Source organism: Oryzias melastigma, linkage group LG15 (genome assembly GCF_002922805.2).
Source record: "Oryzias melastigma strain HK-1 linkage group LG15, ASM292280v2, whole genome shotgun sequence".
Lineage (NCBI taxonomy): Eukaryota > Metazoa > Chordata > Actinopteri > Beloniformes > Adrianichthyidae > Oryzias > Oryzias melastigma.
In genome coordinates this window covers 19596571-19618451 of record NC_050526.1, presented here as the reverse complement: position 1 = coordinate 19618451, position 21881 = coordinate 19596571, and the positions used below count along the sequence as shown (strand labels likewise).

Below are 21881 nucleotides of genomic sequence, written 5' to 3'. Positions count from 1 at the left end.
TGAAAAAAAAAGTTCATCTGTGAACATGATTCACTTCCCAAAACAGATTCTTAACAAACCTGCAGAAGCACTGAAAAAAAAAAAAACACCCGCAGGGCAAGGACTGAAGTTTCAAGATGAGCAAACACAAAAGAGTAGCTCTTTATGTTTGAAAGCACACCAGTGCAGATAGAATAGACATGGTTTCCTGTTCTCTAGTGATGGGTCACGCTCAAAAGCAGGGATTCTAAGAATCGCTGCCTGGTAGAGAGTTAAAAGAGTCGACCCTCAAATGATGAGAGATGGTTCTTTATTTTTTTTTTTTCTTTGCTGCGCACTCTCTGTCTGCCATTTGTACATCAGGGGTGTTGGGTTTCAAATCAATGGTACAGATGTGATCTGGGGTCCTTTAGGGCAATTTGAGCTCTAGGCGTGGCCATAGACAGTATATAGAGGACTGGACTGGTTCGCGGCCCGGAGGTTTAATGACCGTTATTTAATGTGAACAGCCAGTACGTTGAAAAAACAATGACTTGGAAACATCCAAAATGTCAACAAGTAACATGGAGGGGTCCTTAACTAAACGCCAATATGTGATGACTTGGGAATGAAAATGTGTTGGATTAGCGATAGTGGTTGCCATAGAAATGATGACTCAGACCAACTCACTGCTTACAATCACTGCTTACAAATGTCATCTGGTTTCAAAATGGCAAAGTCCGACTGAAATGACTTAATTTCATTGGAACTGGAGGTAAGACATTTTCTATGGGTGATGTCACCCCCGGCTTCCTTCATTGATAATAATTTTTTTATTTATTTTTTTTACAAAAGCTTTTATCATTTTATTTGTTTTACTTAATTTCTATGGAGTGGATTTTTCATGATATATTTTTTATCTCACTCTCCTGACATCTTTCTCATAGAAAAAAGATCAATTTTCTCTGTATCATGTCAATTCAGTTTTATTAACAGCAGTTCATAGTACAGTGCTTAGTGAGATGCTTGTATCATCAGTCTGTCTCATGTTCACTCACACAAGTGAAATAGAAATGGATCATAGAGAAAATAAACAGTGATAAATAAATGTGAAACAAATAAATTGTCTGAATGCATTCCTTCCTTTTTTATGGCCAGGTGTTATACCGTATGCTACAGCCAAACACGAAAATGAAGTTACTCTAGAGTGGGATCAATGAGAGTGGATGTAGATGTGAAGCAGTGTTTGAGGAATCTTTTATAGTCCATCTTCAAGATGCAGGTGGCCCCAGGACAGGAGTTACTCTGCAGCCTTGCAGCTTCAGTTTTCAGGCAGTAAAAGCATCTTCAGAATGCCAGCACAGAAAACAGCCTTGCAGGAGTGACTGGGGTCAATAATGATTGTTCTATTTGCAAATGCCCTTTAGTGGGGGGTGTCTTCCTTGAATGGTTCAGCCAAGTAAACCAGATTGGTGCTGTTCCCCATTCATGCTGTGGTGTTGCTGAGCAAGATATTCAATAAAATACATATGTATCAAATGTTCAGCACTATAAAAAACACTTAGAAAAAACAACAATCAGGAGTATCTTTGATTAATTCTTATTGTTCTTACTGATGTTGAACCAATATTGACAGGTTTGAGTTTTGTTAAAATGTCAATTTGTTTTTTTATGAGATGCTAACAAGGTTAGGAGTTATTTTTGAACTTTGAATACGCTAACGTGGCTAATGTGTAGCATTTTTGGACCAACACATAACAAACACGTTCTAGAATTACTATAAAGCCAGTTAATTTGGTCTGACTAAAAGATGGATTTATCTCATAGGTTGTTTCCAAATGTGTTCACTACTCACTATATAGTCTGTTCGCCATTTTCTAGTGCTGTCCGTATCTACAGTTTCAAAATTGGGTGCTCTAGAAATTTCAGAGAAGTTTTTGCAAAAAACTACGATACTTACTACATTAGTGAATAGGTGAGCAGGATGTTAGAACTGCTTTTAAAATATTGACCGCTAGATAGTTCCGTATTATATAGCTTTTTAGTAGATATGGAGTAGGGAGGGAATTCAGCCATAGCCTTAATCCTTTGCGCTTTATATGTGACATAGGCTCCAAAATAGATCATTCATTGTCAGTGCACTTTATAATCCAGAGTGCCTTGTAGCGCAGAGAATACAGTTTTGAGCTTCTAATGGAAAATGACAGTCTAACAAACCCCAAAGGCATACTGTATTTTCCTCAAAATGTATTAAAGTCAACTGATTTATAACTAAACACTAATTGCTCAATCAAACACTGTCATTAATGGTTTGTCAGAAATGTTTTCCAGTGATTTTGTAAGTTCGGGTCACATTCAAATAACTCACACTTGAATGGGAAGTTGGGAATGCAGAAGTCTCAACCAATGGGAAGACTATAAGACAGCATGTCCGCTGCCAGCAGCGAAACTTTTGTTTTCCATTATTCCTAAAAATAAAGAAGAGGACACAAGATTGAAAGTAGAGACCAAAGCAGCGACCCCCTGTGGTGCAGAACAAGATTTGTCCGCCCCTGCCTTGTCTGGTAAGCATCACTCCACCGCTGGCCCTGGGGCAGAGTGCTGCTGATACCTGTGAGCAGCCCTCGCCTCTCAGTAGTGTGTCATTCACAGTCACAAGTTGACAAGAGGGCTCTTTGCTTCCTATATACGTGCTGGCATCCTTCCCTCTGTCTGTGGCACTCGTACTCTCACTTTTGATAGGATTTCCCTTTCATCTGAACACAAAAGTTTCTTTTGCCCTGCACAGCAGTACATTGAATTTCATTATGCTTAACTGAATCGTTGAATTTTCATACCACTTGACTTCTGAAAACACAGCATCCTTACATTCACTGATCTTTTCAAATCTTAGTGTGCTAGTCGGCTCATAACTCCTGCTGTTAGTCATCAAAAGTATAAAAGGCTGTTTTCTCAAGTGGTTTGTTAGTCATTTCTGTATTTATTGTTTTAGTCAGTTTTCTTTTTGCCCCACTCTATCAACCTAATGATCAGTATCTTCCACTCCTGCTGTCACATTCTCTATCTACATACAGATACATGTTTATTCTAATCTGGGCATCTCCAGCACCTTCACACCCACCAAGGATTTTCTCTGCAGTTTACAACCCTCAGGCAGAGTCACTTTGAAAAGAAGTGAGAACAAGTCGGCGCTTCCTCAGACCATCACACCTGTAGCTCACTCCTTACAGCAGAATCTGTTATATGTGCATATGAAAATGTGTCTCCAGCAGATTACCAGGAGAAATGAAATGCTGGTCAATATGGGAAATCTAATGCTTTGATATAGGGGTTGGTATTTTCCTGGTAGTCTTGTTAACTTTTTTTTTTTTGTGGATGATGCTCGCTTTTGCTTCATCTTAATTCAGGCTCCATACACCTAGCAGATTTGTCATTTTCTGGCAGCAGCAAACCCATGGAAAGTAGAGACAGATAAAGTACAAACTCTAGCTCCAAGCTCTCTCAAAGTTGCAGTGACAGATGTTTCCACATTAAATAATGGATCTTTAAAGAAGAATTTTTCAACACAGCTAAAAGCACTTTTAGAAATGACAAGTATTTGCCCAACAGATTTTTTATCAATTTGTGGTAAATACTATCACTTAAAACTAGTGGTGTGTATTGGCAAGAGTCTGGCGATACAATTCGTATCGCAATACATTTCTCGATTCGATGTGTATCGCAATATATCCCAAGATGACATCAGAACAAATTTCACTTTTTTTAAGAGTATGACTTAGAAAAAAACTCTACCGGAATATTAATAAGTATTTCATTGTAATAACATGGTAAAATGAGTTAGAAGCTGAGGTAGAATCTAGTACTGTGATGCAGCACATTATTATCTGAGCCCGCTACAAAGCACCGCAATTCACATTTTTTATATGTTACTGGTAGCCACGTGGCACAGAGTTTTGGTGCGGTACCAATCCCTGGTCAAAACTAAGTAGTACATGTCTTATAACAACCAAAACCACAAGGCGGACTAAACATTTAACACAAGCTGGCTCGTGAGATCTTGTTGTTTTGGTTGTGTTGTAGAGCTGCTAAGAGGGGCTCAGTGTGCTGTGCTGCCATCTAGTGGTCGGAGGTTTAGGTGGAAAATAAAAGTAAGTTCCTAGAGAAAACTCAAAAAAATAATTAATTAAATATTCCCACGCCAACATTTTAAATTGATATTTGTATCGCGAAACGAAATATCTTGATATATTGGCAAATTGATTTCCCTACACCCCTACTTAAAATATTATTAGGATTATTGACTAAGGGTGTATTCAGACTGGATAAATTTGGTCTGTTTAAAGTAAATCAAAGATCACTTACTCCGATAATCTGGAACAAAGTTTCAGTCTGAACCCTGGTCTGGGACCAGGAACCTCCTTCTGTCCATCTTTCTCGGTTCGTTTCCAATCGGACTCATCTTCAGTTCCCTCTGAGTTCACTCTTCACTGTGCCTCGTTATGCAGCACATGTTGCTGTGAAGTCATCCTGAAAGTTCACTCAAAAACAATGCCATAACACCACAACGATGAGACACAGCAACTCATGGAAATGTGGTTGGATGAATGCTGACTCATTAAAACAACATTTTTCCCTTACAATCAACACGTCATGATCACTTCTCATCCTACCTTCATAGCCGTCTTGCCAGTAACCACCTTGCAGCATGCCTCCACTGTATCAAAGTAGCAGTAAAAAGTGTTGTGCCTCACATTGATATAGATGTTCAAAATTAGTTGGCGAAACAGACAAAACACAAGGTTCAATACTCGATCCCTGACAAAGTAAGCAGACTCGGTCCAGACCAGTCGATTTTTTTTTTCCTGTCTGAATACACCCTAAAATAAAAATAAGAAGTAAGTTAAAGCATAAATAATTGTAAATGGTTTATTTTATGTAACCTGCTTAACACAATTGATGCTAAATAGGTAGAGTAGCCTTGTTTGTGTTTCTAACGGTGTTTACCATATACTGATCCAGACTGACGAGCAGTGAGATAATTGCAAAACTACTTTATTGTCTTGCTTCTTGGGCAATTTTGAGTCAGATTTTGAACTGTGTTCCACTTCCTCATTTGAATTATTGTTTAACTGTCATCATGTTTTTGAGACTAACAGGAAATCTTATCTGGGGGTCATATAAATAAACCAGGTTTCCTAAGAGAGTTCCATGTTGACTCAAGATCCTGAATGCCGCAGAGACACCAATTATTTCATGACAGCCCAACTGTTCACCTGCAGACAACTGAGCACAAGTCTCAGTATTCTCAAAAAAAAAAAACATTATTTTCTGTGTTATAATGGCACAGTTTATTGTATTTTTTTTATGAAGCGTACACAGTTTACTTGTTTCATTACAGCTACCATATCTGTGTTTATCTGTTTGGATGGTTTTCTGTTTCATCCTCTGGGAAACAGAATTGCTGCAATACTCCAGATTTACTCTCAATCTAAAATGTCCTTGGAGGTTGTTGATTTCCAGTGTAGATCAAAAGGTTGATAAGACATTTTTTTTTAATCCCTTTCAAGAACATGTTTGTAAAGATTCTGCTATGGTCATTTCTTGCGTTTACTGACTTTTTAACTGTAAGAGAAAAATGTACATCAGTGACACATTGACATACACATTAAAAGAAGTCAAAGACAGTTATTTTTTAATACCTTTTATCTAGCTTACCAAAAAGAAATAATTACAGAAAAACCCAGATGGGTCAAGTTTGCGTTCATTTATTATCCATGCTAATCCAGATCGGAGGTCAGTGAAGAATAAAAAGCAAAAAAAAAAAAAATATTGAATAATATCTGATAAGCATGGAAAGCTGATAAAATGCTCCCACTTCTTGTGTGTAGCTCAGTCTGCCAAGACACTGTCTACTTCCAAAGATAGCCCGTGACATTGACATTGACTGCATGATAGAATCAGGCTGTCAGAATATGGTTGAAAGTGTTGCTCCCACCATCCAGAAACACTCTTTCCACTCCTGCTGCTGCTGCTGCGAATTGTGGTCAAACATTGAATGAAAACTGTAATAGAATGCTTACCACCGTGCATGCACAATGAAGTGAGTCTCACATGCAGAGATGAGCAGATAAGCAGGCACAGTCTCTTAAAAGGGTGTCATATAGAAATGACATTTCCAGCCTAACAACACACCACCATGGGGTTCCCCTCTATTTTTAGAGGTAATTTCCATGGAGACTGGCAACAATCACACTCAATCTGTCAGATATTAGTCAACATTGATTGTTATGCGATGACAGTTTGTGACTTCTCAAGAAAAAAAAAAGGTTAGTTTAGATACAGTAAATATGCAGCATTTATTTTGAACTATTTTGTGGGATTTTCTTTATTTTATATATATGTTTCAATATTTTCAGTGGAATTACTTTAAGTGATATAATATTCAGTCAATGTGTTTGATAAACCCATTGACTTCATACCAGGGTGGCTACTGATATGAAGATATTCCCAAACAGCAGAGCAAATCCTTAAGTTTTTTAAAGAATTTACTTTTCTAAGTATTATTTGTGTATGGAGTCATGGGTTGTTGGTGTTAATGGAGGGGGTGGGTAAGGGACTGTTTATTTATTTACTGCTTTTTGACTGTACACTGCATCGAGCTGCGCAAGGATGAGAAGTCCTTTTTTAAAAAATTACGTTTGATTTAAAAAAAAAAAAAAAGTTTTTTTCACATTTATTTCCAAACATTTGCATGGATCCCATGGTGCAGATCGGTACAGGTTTTCACTGCAGGATTTACCCCTCAAGTTTGCTCAGAAAATCCCCTTTCATTTATTGGAGGATTTACATTTAGATTCCTACATATCATGGAGAAAAAGGCTTAAGTGGTTTTCTTGAAGAACCCCTAAATTTTGTCTTTAAAGGATATTTCTGAAAAACAACAAAAAAGTATTCAAAAGCTTCCACATGTATCCCGATTTTACCCCAAAGGAATCCATGGGGATATTGGTATATATGTTATCCGTTCAAGTATTCATTCAAGTACTACTGAATGGTCAGGTACTGTAAGGAGAACTGACTTTAGTCAACAGAGTAGTTTTTTTCTGATGGCAAGGAGGCAGCACAAAAAGCCCAAATGATCATACTACCACCTCTGTGCCTAAAAGATCTCGACATTGATGCTTGCTGTGTATTAAGGCCAGACATCTTTATGTGCGTTTCTTCCTTCAAGGCAAATACTTTTGAATATCTCCTTATAATTAAAAGAAAAAGAATGATACAATTATTGTTTTGTGTGTTATACAATAGCAGTAGATATAGATGCATTTTGCTTATTTCAAAGATATTTTCAGAAAAGATTCATCCTTCAGGTGCTTCACTTTATTATTGGGCATTTGATATTTCTCTGACATTTAAGTTACTTCCATATCCTTCCAATTGTTACTGAAAAGCATTTTTGAGCCTACCTTTCCAGCTATCTTCTTTTACAGTGATGCAGGGATTTTGACACTGAGCTGTTTACCTGAAGATTGCTGTTAAAATGTCGTTTCAGGTTTTCCCCGGTTAGAGAGCTGGTTCCAATTGGTACTCCAGTGGGGACTATTCTGGCTGCGGCTATCAACCAAACCATCTTCTACTCTATTGTTGGGGGAAATGAACTAGGTATGAGCTACAGAGCACAGCGGTACAGGAAATGATGGAACATCAGATGTCAAATTATCAAACTGGCAAGCAAGATGTGTTTCCCAAAACACTGCTAATATTTGTTTTTATTAAATGTCACTTAAAAAAAATCAGATTATTGTATGTAGAGGAATTTTTAAAGTAATACTTGTTTTATTTTCTCATTTCAGGACACTTTAAAGTAAACAACCGTACAGGTGTCATCTCTACAGCAAAGCTTTTGGATTATGAAAACGTGACCAGCTACGTCCTCAGGGTCCAGGCAGACTCTTTGTTGGTCGTCATGTCCAACCTCCGTGTGCCTTCCAAAAGTAAGCACCTGTTGAATATTCCGATTGAATCTATGGCATTTGTCTATTATGGCTAAATGTATTTGTCTCAGCCAGTTTACATTCATCATTGAGCTTTTTGGTCGCTTTTTTTTCTTTTTTCAATAAAAATTGCTTATATGAAGCATTCACTATTTATAATTCCAATTCAATTGGTGTCAATGCTTGTCAAAGACAGCATTACTGATTTGCACCAAAGTGTCTATTATTTGTTGCACACAATAAGACACAAGTTGCTTATTATGATTGTGTTTATATATTGGGATATATTTTCCCAAAAAATGTGTTCTTCTTAGAGATAATTTTGACTAATTATCGTGGTATATTATGAGCCATGTATCGCATTGTATCGTGAGGTACCCAGTGATTCCCAGCCCTACCAACCATGCGCCATAAGTGTATGCAACGCACATTATCCTTACAAATACATCAAGATACACTTACTGCATGCACAACAATAGTGCATGTAGTTTTTTAATTTTTACATCCCTTAAGGTGGCCGCACAAGCCTCAAGAGAACTGCAAGAGACACTTGCTCTACCGTTAAGGGGCTCATGTCTATGACCCTCCACGGGCCCAGACAAACCCGAACGGGTCAACCTCTCATATGGGTGCATATTACTCAGGTTTTCACTACTAACTCTTGAGTGAAGGACTCGCATTCGGTTGTACAGAGTGAAGAAACGTGTTTATCTTCACAAGTACTTCATTGGTGGCCTCACACGTCTATCACACAAACATTGTAAAATAGACTGAAACTTTTCCTGAAATAATCAATAAACATGTCCCTGGTTTGGTCATAGGTATTCACATTGGATAACAAAGTTTAATGGTGTTAAACAAGCATGTCGTTTGCAGTCATAGAGACTTCTCTGTACTATCTCAGCCGTCCATACTTCAGCTGGCATATCATTAGCCCTGTTTACGGCCAGTTTACCGACACACAAGCTTTGTGTAATGATGAATGAAGTGCTACCAACAAATAACATTCATTGAATAATCAATAAGTGACTCTTCCTGCATCGCTTTTCCCCGGTATTTCTCTCTCACATACTAATGACAGTAATTACCAGTAAACAGTAGTCAGGCACACACCAGCAGATGTAAAGTAGAGGACTCTGTTGAGTCCTCTAGAATGTGCAGATGCTGCCTCTTACATTACGTGTTATTTTAGTCTCAAGATTAAGATTTTTCCTTTAATAAAGTTATTACATTTTATAAATCGTCTGAGTACTAATGGCCCATTTTGTTTAACAGGAAGTTGACATTGGAAACGGTTTTTAATGACCTAGCAGACAGTCCTCTCTGTGCTCTCTGTCAGCTCATAATGTGCCGACATGAATCAGCCTTTAAAGCAAGCTTTAGATAACATTGAATAAAATAAATACAATTTTCCACTGGGTTATTATTTGTTTTTTTTTTTTTTATGTGCTCACGGTGCTCTTTTAATAAATGTCGTTTTCTAGGTTAAAGTTCCAGGAGTTCATGAGAAATCCACCTCAGAGTTGAGGGTGGGACCATTGGCTCAGAATAACCCCATCTCCTTTCCCCTCCCCATAGCTGAGAGCTCTCTGTTAACCAACAGCCACTCGCAACCTAAGGCAGACATTACTGGTGGAACAAAAATGGCGAACAATAGTAGAGCTTTCCACTCAAACAGTTTTGAGCCAAATCCCAGCTAAACAATGGAATGGATGCATCAGAAACAGAAATCCAATTTAAAGCTTTTCTTTCTTCATGCGATTAATTTTTTTGTGTGATTAATTAATCGTGACTTGTAATTAATTGATCTATTTGATTTTAATAGCAAATATTTATAACCAAATAATTGCTGTGAAGAGTCTAATTTTGGGGCATTTGCATTTAAATGTGTGACTTTTTGGCACAGTAAAAGATCTAAATAACAAAAAATAACTGGATTTATTAAGTTTTATATTATAACAGATTCCCAACTTAACTTTTACTCTACCAAGGAGTTTTTTTTCCACTCTCAAACAAAAATTACATTTGGCCCAAAATTCTCTAATTAAAAACAACAAAATAACGTAGGAGCACTTTTCTGAGCATTCCAAAAACATTGACTACAAACTTCTTGTTAATATCATAATGCATATTTTGACAAACTTTATTCCACAGTTTATTACAACACCAAGACAGCAGAAAAAACATGAGAGATTTAATAGTTTTCTTGAACTTGTTCTGGGAATTTGATCATTTTGAAGACTGAGATGCAGCAGAAGAGAAATAGAGAAAAGAACATTAGAAGGAGGAAATGAGTCACAAGGACGTGACACCGGGAGATAGAATTAGTTTCTTAAGAAAAAAAACAAAAAAAAAAAAATTTATCAGCAGGACAAAAATATGCAGGAAGAGGTGAAATTTCCCTTTGAAATGATACTTAGTTTATTTTCTTGTGATGATCACTTTTCTCACAATGACAACGTGACACATAGTGTTGTAAATACCAGTAATCCACTTTATGTGAAAAACAATTTTAACTTAAAAATATAGCAGCACTGAAATTCTGCTAATTGATTTAATATGTTTTTTTTTCCCCATAAATGACCATGGCATAAGCGAGATAATGCTTTTCCAGGGGTGCATTATCAGACATGAACGAACTTGATGGAAGCAAGTGCTTAACATGGTAAAAATCTACAAAATAACGCGTTAAAATGTACTTAATTAACCCAGATTAACGCCATCATTTGATAGCCCTACTTTTTATAAATATATATATATATATATATATATATATAATCCTCTTGAGAAAAATGCTACAAGAACTTGTTAAAAACACAATTCTCCTCAGCATGGGTCTTTAAGCACCGTAATGTTCCCTCAGCAGGAAAGATGAGTGTGAGTAGCAGTCAGGTGCTAAAAACACACGAGTTAAGCCTGTAAAAGCAAAGGTGTCCCTGCTAACTGCTGAATCATGGGGTGAACTCAGCTTTTTATCTTCTGCATTTTGGTTTAGTACTCAATATTAAATTAAACCGTAAGAATTCATGAGTGATCGTTGATGGAAGTTTTTAGTTGATAGACAATGGCTCTCACGACAGAGAAGGTGACTTTTTGTCACGTCCTAGTACATAAACTGAATTAATAGAATGTAATTTGTTTTCTTTCACATTAGGTTAAAATCACTAAATATATTTTTATAAATATGAGAATTAAACTTTGAGCTCAGACGCAGGTTTGTTCAAGCTTTCTAAAAATGAACTGACATTGAAGCAGTCCTTCTTGTTTATGGACTTGTTTTTTACCATGCATGTTTATGAGTGTTGGAGAGTGAGTGAGTCAGAGGGGATAAAATGTATTTATTCTTTTATGTCCTGTGGGTGCATGACCACTTTTACGAAGAGGGAGAAACTCAGCAGACCCTTTTTTTCCCTCCAGTGAGGCTATTCCATTTTATTTGCACTGGAAGTATTTTGCATGTAGTGTGATGTTCAGTGTTTTGTTTGCTTAATTCCCCTGGTGTAGACTTAGTTGGAGCACTTCCCGACCAAACAGTTTTTTTTCTCATCTAGCCAAGAGAATAATGGTCCTTGACACTGCAGTTTTCAGCCTAAACTGCAGTGCTGGAATGATTTTACACAGCACATATTTATGCTGTGGATTGCAGGTGTAACTGACAAATTACAGGACAGAAGGCACAACGACTGTAAGTGTAATCCATGTTTTAAGGGACACAATGAAAGTTGGAAACTTTGCAGTAGAACTTGTGATAATTCCTATAAGTATGTATCTTTTAGGGAAGTTCCACCAAAATTGTATGTGAATGAATTCAATTGATTCTAATCCAAACTAGAATTCTGCAAAAAGGATTTTATTATTAATGGGCATCATTTTTTCCAAGGCCGCAATAACTTAAGGTATCAAGCACAACACACATTAAATATTAATTTATTTCTTAATTATAGCTCTGATACCTGAAAATGTAACTATTTTTCAGGTATCAAAGCTACAGAGTACACATTTACAAAATTCAAGCCTTTTTTCACTGTCAAAATGTACTATTCATGTGGGGGAGAAAATAAATCTGTCAGGTACTGGTAGTATCAGACACAACATGCAGGTTACTATGATAATGGTGATTTAAAATATATATATATATATATATATATATATATATAAAAAAATCAATTCAAACTGAAGTTCATTAAACAAATAGAGAAACAAAAAATGTGGCAAAACCTGGAAAAGCAGACAGTTGAAAACACTGAGGATCGTTAACTTAAATGAAAACAGCTGTGGATAATTACCAACTAAACCTGGTGTGACCGTCAGTGGCACAACTCAGAACTAAACTTGACCAGTAGGGCTGCCACAAACGGTGGTGAGCTCCTTCACTTCTGGGACTCGTAGTTTTAAATCGTTCCATAACTGCTGCAGATCTGTACCGACACACAGCCTCTCTGTCTGCGCGGTGAACGTTTCATAATCCGCTCTTCGAATTTAACGACGTGATCGCGGCGCGGAATATGAATGAAGCCTCGGACGAGCGGTTCATTTCCAGTGTAAACTCGTTATCCGCGCCGTCCTCGCGGCGTTTGGTTAGAAGAGCGGAGATTATGAAACGTTCACTATGCAGACAGAAGCGCCGTAGACACGGACCTGCTGCAGATCTTCTGGTTCATCTCCAAACAGTGCAGTAATGACAGCCGCGGCGGAGCTAGCTGTGTTAGCGCCGATGTTAGCTTAGCTAGACGAAGCTCTCTGTTCAGCGTGATCAAAGTCCGTCACGACATGCTTCATCTTCAGGTGATCATTTATCGCCATCGTGCTCTCATGGAACACAAGTTCTGTCTAGCAGAAATTACATTTGACACTTTTTCCTCTTTTATTCTCCTTATGCTTCCCATATTTTCGAGCGAGCGTGTTGTTGTTATGAGACTACCGAGAACTTCCTGTGACGTCGGATTAGCACCACTGCGCATGTGTGACAAAGAGAATGGAAGACCCCCGCAATAGAAGGCGCGAACCGTAGTTTTAAGATCAAAACAAGGAAAAAACAAACAAAAAACGACTAATCGACGACCAAAATAGTTGTCGACTATTTTAATAGTCGATTAGTCGTCGATTAGTCGAATAATCGTGGCAGCCCTATTGACCAGAAGCAAAAAAAAAAAACGAAATGCACAGTCTTCACCTCATGATGCAGCTTAGACATCCATCAGGGGAAAAAAACTGCTTAAATGGCTTAATTTCATCATTCCGGTGTATTGTTCAAAGCCTTCTGTATGTTTTCTTCCATTTGAAAATAGTTATATTTTTAAGGTTCTATGATTTACGTAATTAACCTTTTTCACGGTTTTATTTTTTCCACTCTTAATATGATCTTTTATTTTTAAAAAAAAGGTCAAATGTCTCAATATTTAAAAAAATATATAATGCAATGAGGAAAACTTATTGTTCCCCATTTTGCATGTCTATTTAGTGATTCTACATAAAGGACCTCATTGTAAAAAACATTTTTGTTTCTAATTTAACTGCTATTTTTGGTGTAAAATTTTTCATTTATTTATTTCTTTTTAGTTGTTTTTATTTTAGAAATCTTTAGTAAAAATAGACAGTTCTGGCACTGAATACATCAACGTTTGTTAATTTTTTTTTCTGTTGATTGACATTTGTTTTCTCATCGGCTGCTGATGTCATCTTAGATTACCATTTTTTATAATGTGTAAAGATCAAAAGCTACGATTAAAGGCTTTGTTTGTAGTCGTTTTAAAAAGGATTTAAGAGAAACTGAGGCTGCCACTGCATATGTCAGGAGTGAATGTCTTCCAGCGATTCATTGTCCTCCTGATGCTTTCTTTAATGCAGCTAACACAGCCAAGGTGTTCATTGAGGTGGAAGATGAGAATGACCACGCTCCCGTCTTCTCCAGGCAGCTGTACATTGGTGGTGTGACAGAAGATACCAAGATTTTCAGCTCTGTGCTCAAGATAGTGGTAAGAAAACATGTGCTGTGACCTTTAATTTTTCTCCTTCTGACTTGTGTCGGGATATAGAGTCATGGCGGAGCTCCATTCTGCTTCCACTTTCTGCCCTTCCCCTAAGCTTTGGTCTGACAATTCATCTGATCAGCTCAGTTCATAACACTTTGACCACTACTTTCATCACTTGTCACTTCCTTTCCTCGGTTTCTCTCCTTCCACTGCCCACTTTATTCACTAGATGAGAGTGAGCTGGATGGTGTGATCACTGAATGTTCATGGCTCAACATCTTTCACCTTTGTTTGAGCTCACCTTTAGCAAACAGGCCATATCTCTGACACCAGATGACAGCATTTCCTGCTTAGTAACAGCTGACTATGAGACCAAATATCTAACTAAATGCTCATTTGTTGAACATTTAGTTTGATATCATCCAAGTCAAGGATGGCAGAGAATTTCTCACAGCTCCACCAGGGCAAAATTGAAGAGATATCTTTACCAAAACGGAAAAATTGAACAATTTAAAGCCCTCTCAGTGTATCAGAAACCTTGATGTAGTTCTTTTTTTTTTTTTTTAACCCTGAGCTGAATTTGATCCCACATTAAAAAATGAAATAAAAACTGTATTTTAGTATTGAAAACAAAGCCAATTCTAACCACCTCTCTCTTTTGTTAGCACAGAGGTGCTGATCCATTCTTTTATTTCTGTTAGTAGAGATTATTGTAATGCTCTGCTCTATGGCCCTTCCAGAAAGAGCATATTAAATCTTCAGTTACTTCAGAATTCAGACACACGTGTGCTGATAAGGACCAGAGGGTGGGAATACATTAAACCCATTTTAAAGTTTTCTTGCATTGGCTTCCCATGTGATTCAGAATTTCATTTAAGGGTATTTTGTTTGTTTCTAAAGGTTTTTATGGTCTGGGGCATTTATGTTTGTTTGGTCCGATTCAGATTTCACACTGTTAGACCTCGCTGCCCCTGATGTCCTCTGGTACTGTTAGATCTTTGAATTGAAGTATTTTTCGTTTCTATGGAACAGAGACCTTTAGAGCTACAGAGACTCTCTGAGGTTCTGAATGAATGCTTAAAACCCTGTTTAACTTAAACTATGACTGAAATTTCATTGGATAGTTGATTTTATGCATATACAGTACACTTACTGGCCACTTTATTTGTCTAATGGCTTGTTAATACAAATTTCTAATCAGCCAATCACATGGCAGCGACTCAATGCATTTAAATCTGCTGTAATTCAAACCGAGTATCAGAATGGGGAAGAAAGGGGTTTTAAATGACTGAACATGACATGGTTGTTGGTGGGCTGGTCTGAGTATTTTAGAAAGTGCTGATCTACTGGCATTTTCACTCACAATCTCTAGGATTTACAGAGAATGGCCCAAAAAAGAGAAAATATCCAGTGTGCAGAAGGAGAATGGCCAGACTGGTTCCAGCTCAGATAACCACTCGATACATTGGTTATTTGAGTTTATGCTCTGCAGAAGAGCATCTCTGAACACGAAACACTGTAAAAAAAAAAAAAAAAAAAAAGTAAAATTTGATGTTAAACATTGATGTTGTGAAGTTGACAGAGCTAAGAAAAAAATTACAATCTAATGTGTAAGTTACTGACAAAGACACATTTGCAATTACCACATATGTAGGTTACTAGTATTCCTCCCAATTATCTCTGCATTGATGTTTGTGAGGAGAAGTGTTTTATAAGAACATGCTCAAAAAGTACCATTTGATTTCAAACTCGGGAGGATAAGCACATCGCATCCCCACTTTCTACAGTGGAGCTTTGATTCAACATTCGTCCATAAAGTTATGTTAGTGAGATAGAGAGTTTGACACTCTAAAGCTGCTGTTAAGACTACTAGAGTGTAAAAACTATTACTGTTATTTGTTACCAGATCGAAAGCGCTGCTGCAAAACACAAGTTTAAAGAGAAGTAGGAGCAGACTGTTCCAAGACAATTTAAAACTGATTGCAGCAGCGAGCGGAACGGAACTGTGAGAAATTGGCGTTTCTGTCGTCTTGGACTCGCATTTGTTTCTCAAAAAATACAGCAATTTAGGGTTTAGATCCTCGGAATATTCAATACTCAAGTCAATGTAGTTTTTTTTTCCTCTTGAGAAAAATGCAGCTTTTGCACTAAAGGTGTTTTAGGATTTTGATTTGGAAAACAGTTAACATTTCCTTTGCATGCAGGGACTGCAGTTAAGGAAGAAGGTTCATTTCTTGATTTTTTTTTTTTTTGTGTTGGTGTTTTGTGGTTGTAGTGATATCAGTATTTTTGCTCCAAACATTTCAACTTTTTTTCTTTAAAATAGAAAAAGATTGTGTCGGGGAGCTGAAATATAATAAAAAGTAAAGGGTCGTTCATTTTAAAAGTGCAGCTAGAGTAAACACAAACGAAACAGTGACAGATTAGTCTGTTAATTTATATTCAGCATATTACAGTTACGAAACTGATCGTTTTCCTGAAAGGCTGATATTTTGAAATTTAAATGTCAGTTCATTTTTTATGAGAACATTTACAGTAAAGTCTGATTCAGTTTAATCAGGTATATTTTTAAGTTTTTCAGTTGTAATTTTTAGTGGCTTTGTCACTCATATTCACTGAACTATTCTAAACTACTTCCATTTCTGTTAAAATGGAATAATTTATAATTTCGTTTATCATGACTTTAAACATCATCAAAAAAAGGAAAACTTTATTTTGTTCTTATATATTTCTTCTCTTTGTTTATTTTCTTGAAAACAGGGATTCGTCACACTTGTGTTCCTCCTACCTTTATGTTGAAAAATGTTTGGAGTAAATTGACTGTTTATCCGTTCTGCCTCTCCTGAGTTCCTTATTTTCAGTTTGTAATGCCTTTGTCACAACTACCATTACGGGTGAATATGGACTGCCTGCAGGCAAAAAGTGGGCACATCGGTTCAGGGCACGCAAGTGGGCTGCAGGAAATATCAGAGTCGAGATCACTCTGTGAGCCCTTAAGGCAAAAATGTTTGTGCACATTTTCTTCTATGTGCATGCTGTAGGTAACAGGTCCAAGCTAACATTAACTCTTGTAGTGCATTCACACCGGACACATTTCAATGTTAAGTCAACGTACAGATGCAATCTGAGGTCTTGTAGCACAATTTGGGTCCAGCGAGCAATCAGAGACTCGGCTTTGGTTATGTGACGTTTTTACTGACTTGGTCAAAGGGTAGAAAAATACATCCAATATGGCCACTCAATAAGAAGATCATCACAACATGAAACTTTATTCCATTTTCTAAACCCGCTGGGGCTTAGGGGTTGCCTAAGACTGTTCTGGCTACTGTTTGGCGAAGGTGGAGTACACTCTGAACAGGTTGCCAGCCTCTCGCAAAGTCCATGGAGCTAGAACGATTGCACCTGTTACGCTAGCCAGCCGCCTGGTGTACAGCGTAGTGAGCTATGCTGCTCATGCTTCGGCAGAGCTAGTGATCGCCATCACCCAGGGTCCGGCAGAGCAAGCGAAGTCTGCTGCCCAGGCTGGCCCACTGACGGTTTACTGCCTGACAATCAGGTGCCATCATAGCGGTCACAAATGTTCTATCTCCATGGGCTTCTGATGTTTTTCTTCTTTTCATTAAGATAATAATAAAAAGATCCTCCAAATTTAATTGTATTTTTCCTCTCTCGGGTTATTACTCAAACTGGGCCACAAACAGCTGGAAGTAACATTTAAAAGGGCCCTTAGAGGAGAAGTACACCACACCTGGAGAGACTCTGAAGGATCTAGTGAAACCAGATGTGCTTTCTGGCACCCCTGTAGCACTTTCCAAGACACATGAACCCAAGCTACTCGCTCAGTATCATCCATGTTTTCCATGACGTCATAATGAATGAAGTTCAGAAAAACTAAAGTAAAGTTGAAAGGCATCAAAAGAGAGGCGGCAGACTTGGATTTGACATCCAAAACCCACGACTGCATAAAGGGAACTATACAACAGTATCCCCCATACATCTTGACTTCCATTATCCTCACAAACACTTCTTGATACACTCGCCACACACACAATAATGGTACGTTCCATTTTGGCCCCACGAGCCTTAATGGAACTACAAGTTACACCTCCACCTCACTTTTTTGTCTACGACCCTCCACAAGTCAGGACAACCCAGAAACCCGCAGCACCCCTATAGGTCAACCCCGCATGAGTGCATGTGACTCAGACATAATCCAATGAACAAAAAAATGTTGCTCAGATTCTGCAAAATATGCTTCATTTACTGACGTAAAGGAGATTAAAAAAGAGAAAGATGTTCAAACTTTTTTTCTTTTTTAATTTAAGCTTTACCACTTATCTAAGGACTCCTTCACCCAAAAAATAAAAAAATGATACAGCAGCAGAAAAAGCCAAGGTCCATTCTTAACTCTGACAGTTTTTTATTGATCACCACCTTCTTCTGACAAAAGACTGGGCCCTTTTCCCACCTGCACATGTGCCACATAAAGGTTTTTGGTGACTGAAAAGACAAATTAAGCCACATAATAATCCCTGTCACCTGTCATGTGGTTCTTAGAAATAAGGACTTCAGGAGCTTTCCAAGAACCAAAGCAACAATGCCATTAAGCACCAACTCAAATGTGAAATAAAACTTGTGGACATTGCTGCAGCTTGCAGATAATAGACTGTGTTGCTTCGACCCAGCCTTTCTACTTCTGTCACCGCAAACAAAAATGCAGAATAGTGAATCAATTGCATTTTACTAGAGGCCAACAAATCTTTGGCATCTACCAAGTGGAAAGTTTCAGTGCCAGAGTTAATTAGTTGCAAAGCAAAGCGCCCTTTCCCCCCTCGCTTTAGATAATCACTAAAAATATTATAGGTCATAAAAACACAATAATAACATTTTCATTTTCTTACACTTCTTTTCCTTTTAACTTTGAGCAAGAAGACTAATTCCATTGATGTGGAAAAATTAACCAGAGCAAATGGGGGGAAAGGAAAATGATGGTAATCAGACTGATTGTCTGATTACATGATTACTGCTGGAGTTATCTTTAATCAGGAAGTAAAAACTCCAGGGCAGATCTTTTCTTTCTTTTCTTTTTTTTTACCTTTGTCAAACAATGTTGGGCACAAAAATCTTCCAATAAGAGCATCCTCCCTACTTGATCGAATAAAGTGGGATTCAAATGGTATTTAACACTAAACCATTTCCCTGTAGTGTTTTAAAGCAACGCTTTGACAGTTCTTCCTCACATGCCCTTCATAAAAGATGTCTGGTAGATTTTTGCTCCGTGTGATTGCTTGACTGTGTTGATTTATGCAGTCCCTTCACTGGAACCTAACTCTCCTTCCACCTCCCCTCTACTGTGCCAGTTGCCAAAAAAGAAAAAGAAAAAATTGCTCCTATTTATCAGTGTCACCAGCCAAAGACGAGCACTCTGAAAATGGATGTCTGCGAGTAAGCTCATTGGCCGATCAGAATTTATGCCTCAGAGGGTCAATGGCTGAATTTTTTTAGGAGGGATTTGATTTTTGGGAAACTTGAAACGCATCATGCTGAGTCATTCTTGTGTCTGTGGTTTTAGTGCATTGGAATGTTTTCTTACATTTCAGTTTCATCATGCTCTTTTTATGATTTCTGCTTTCTCACCACAGCATTAAACTGCAAGGGTCCAACTTTTCTGTTTTAGTTCGCTTTCAAAAACTCGTAGCATCCTGTCTGAGCACAGCAGGTACTTTTTTATGGGAAGAATCCTCACTGTATTCTGTTATTTATAAACTCCAGTTGTGCACATCTGAGCAGCAGAATAATTTCTTTGGCTTCTTTAGAAGTACATTTATAAAAAGGCCAGATATATTTGCATTAAATGAAAAAAACATCTTTACGAAATAAACAAAAAATTGCTCTCAAGGTAGCATGCATTCATTTATACGTACTATGCTTTTTTTTAGCACTTCAGAACTGTTGAGTTAATCACTGGTTCACATTGCTGAAGTTTTGTGAAAAACATAAACAACTCAGAGTTCAAGCAAAAAAAAAAAAAGTAACCTAAATTTTGCAAAAGCCAAACTGTCTTCTGTAACAAAGTATTAGGACCACCATAATATAATAATAATAATTTACCAGAATAAAGGCTCAAAAGTATGAGTAAGAAGTTGAAAAATTACAAGAATTTAGTTGTAGAAAAATGGAAAAAAGTTATTCTTTAAACTTTTACAATTTTTTTCTCGTACAAAGTTTTTTACTATTTTTTTTACATTCTTTAGTTAATATTTAACTAAAAAAGTTTTTTGAGCTTAACAAAACATTCCCTAATTTTCTACCTATTTTTCCCCAATTTCCGTGTTTCTTGCAGGCCACAGATAAGGACACAGGAAATTACAGTACCATGGCGTACCGTCTGATCATCCCGCCCACAGCGGAGGGTCAGGACAGCTTTGTCATTGAGACCTACACAGGTATCATCAAGTCAGCCATCATGTTTCGAAACATGCGCAGGTCCTACTTCAAGTTTGAAGTCATTGCCACAGACAACTATGGGAAAGGTCTCAGCAACAGCGCCCAAGTTGTGGTGAGTTACCAGTTTGAGACTTTTTCAAATTGTGAGAGTGGACATGGATAAATATAGAGGACGTATTTACTGTATGCTCCTTGGCTTGCAGCTCAGTGAGGCAGAGGAGCATTGATGCATGCTGAGCAGCTTCCACAGCAAATCTAGCCTCGACATTTCCCCCTTCTATTTTTCTCCACAAATCCATGTACTTTAGTGAAGAGCCCATTCTACATTTCTTGAAAACATCTTGATTATCATAATTGTTTCTGACTGTGGTCAAGCTGTTTCTGCTTCCTGTACTTGTGTAAACTGAGTTAAGCTGCCGTTACACATTTCAGGGAATATTTTTCACGTCTGTCAGATACCGGGTATCAATTTCAAACTGAATCTTATTAGTCAGTGACCTTAATTTGACAAGCCCTCTCAAAGAGGATATGCAAGATGTACCACAGATGGAGATATATCATTCTCTGTAAGTTAGAAAATAAACTAAGATTTTTCTAAGCCTGATTAAAGAACATAGAAGTCTAAAAAGATTTGTAGGTGATCACAAAAATAAAACAGATCTGCTGAAATTCTATTAAAACAAAGTTAATATCACAGAAAGATGTAATCATACCCATTACGATCTAATGCAGCTAATGACTTGATCTGCATGTGTGTAGATCATGCCTGGAGTCTTGGTGGTTTGAAAGGGCAGCTCTCTGATCTCCTTAGTTACACAAACCTCTCAAGTGTAGTAACCCTTCTCAAGCATGTCTCATGAAAGGAGAAAAGAAACGCTGCGGCTGTTATCCCACATGGATCCAGCCGAGAACTCGCAGAACACAGAAAAGACGGATGAAGAGTGGTTTTCAGCAACATGGATATTAAGTACTGAAGCTCATACATACATGCATGCATAGACTAGAGGTCTAAGAGTTCATTTTAACAACGATTCTACTCATATTATAATTTGTGGCTCCTGATACAATTCATAGTTGATATTGGTTCATTTTGAGTGACTGATGTCAACTTTTAGAGAAAAACCGTCGTTTGAACTTTTTCTTAAAGCCTCATTGACCTCTTCCCAAATTTGCTAAAGAAAAAAAAAAATGGGGTTTAGATTGTGTCATTTTGGGATATATAACTGTAACGGATGTGGGTTTTCACCTCCGTCCATACAGAAACTCACGACACCGGGTAGAGTTTGACAGCTTTACTCTGGTCTGTAACAGGTGTAAAAGAAAAATTTACAATCAGTTTCCACCGGCAGTGACACATCTGGCTCCCCTCTGCAGCTCTCTCTCTGCTCTGCGAGGGCGGGGGCCAAAAATCATAACATTACAGTTGTTAATTACATTTTTTTTTTCCCAGAAATTCCATTCAGTCAACTCTAATATTTAATATATTCAACTTTGTATGGACAAAAAAAGT

At 37.5% G+C, this 21881-nt stretch overlaps 1 protein-coding gene across 2 annotated transcripts in view; it reads left to right on the top strand.

Moving 5' to 3' along the window:
* The window catches only part of pcdh15a (protocadherin-related 15a), a 249589-nt gene that overhangs the window by 198471 nt on the left and 29237 nt on the right, over nucleotides 1-21881 (top strand). For both annotated transcript variants that reach the window (XM_024296795.2, XM_036215572.1), the window contains 4 exons: nucleotides 7511-7620; nucleotides 7812-7952; nucleotides 13800-13927; nucleotides 20268-20483. In XM_024296795.2, the coding sequence (XP_024152563.1) occupies nucleotides 7511-7620; nucleotides 7812-7952; nucleotides 13800-13927; nucleotides 20268-20483 (595 nt within the window). The remainder of the gene's footprint in view (nucleotides 1-7510; nucleotides 7621-7811; nucleotides 7953-13799; nucleotides 13928-20267; nucleotides 20484-21881) is intronic.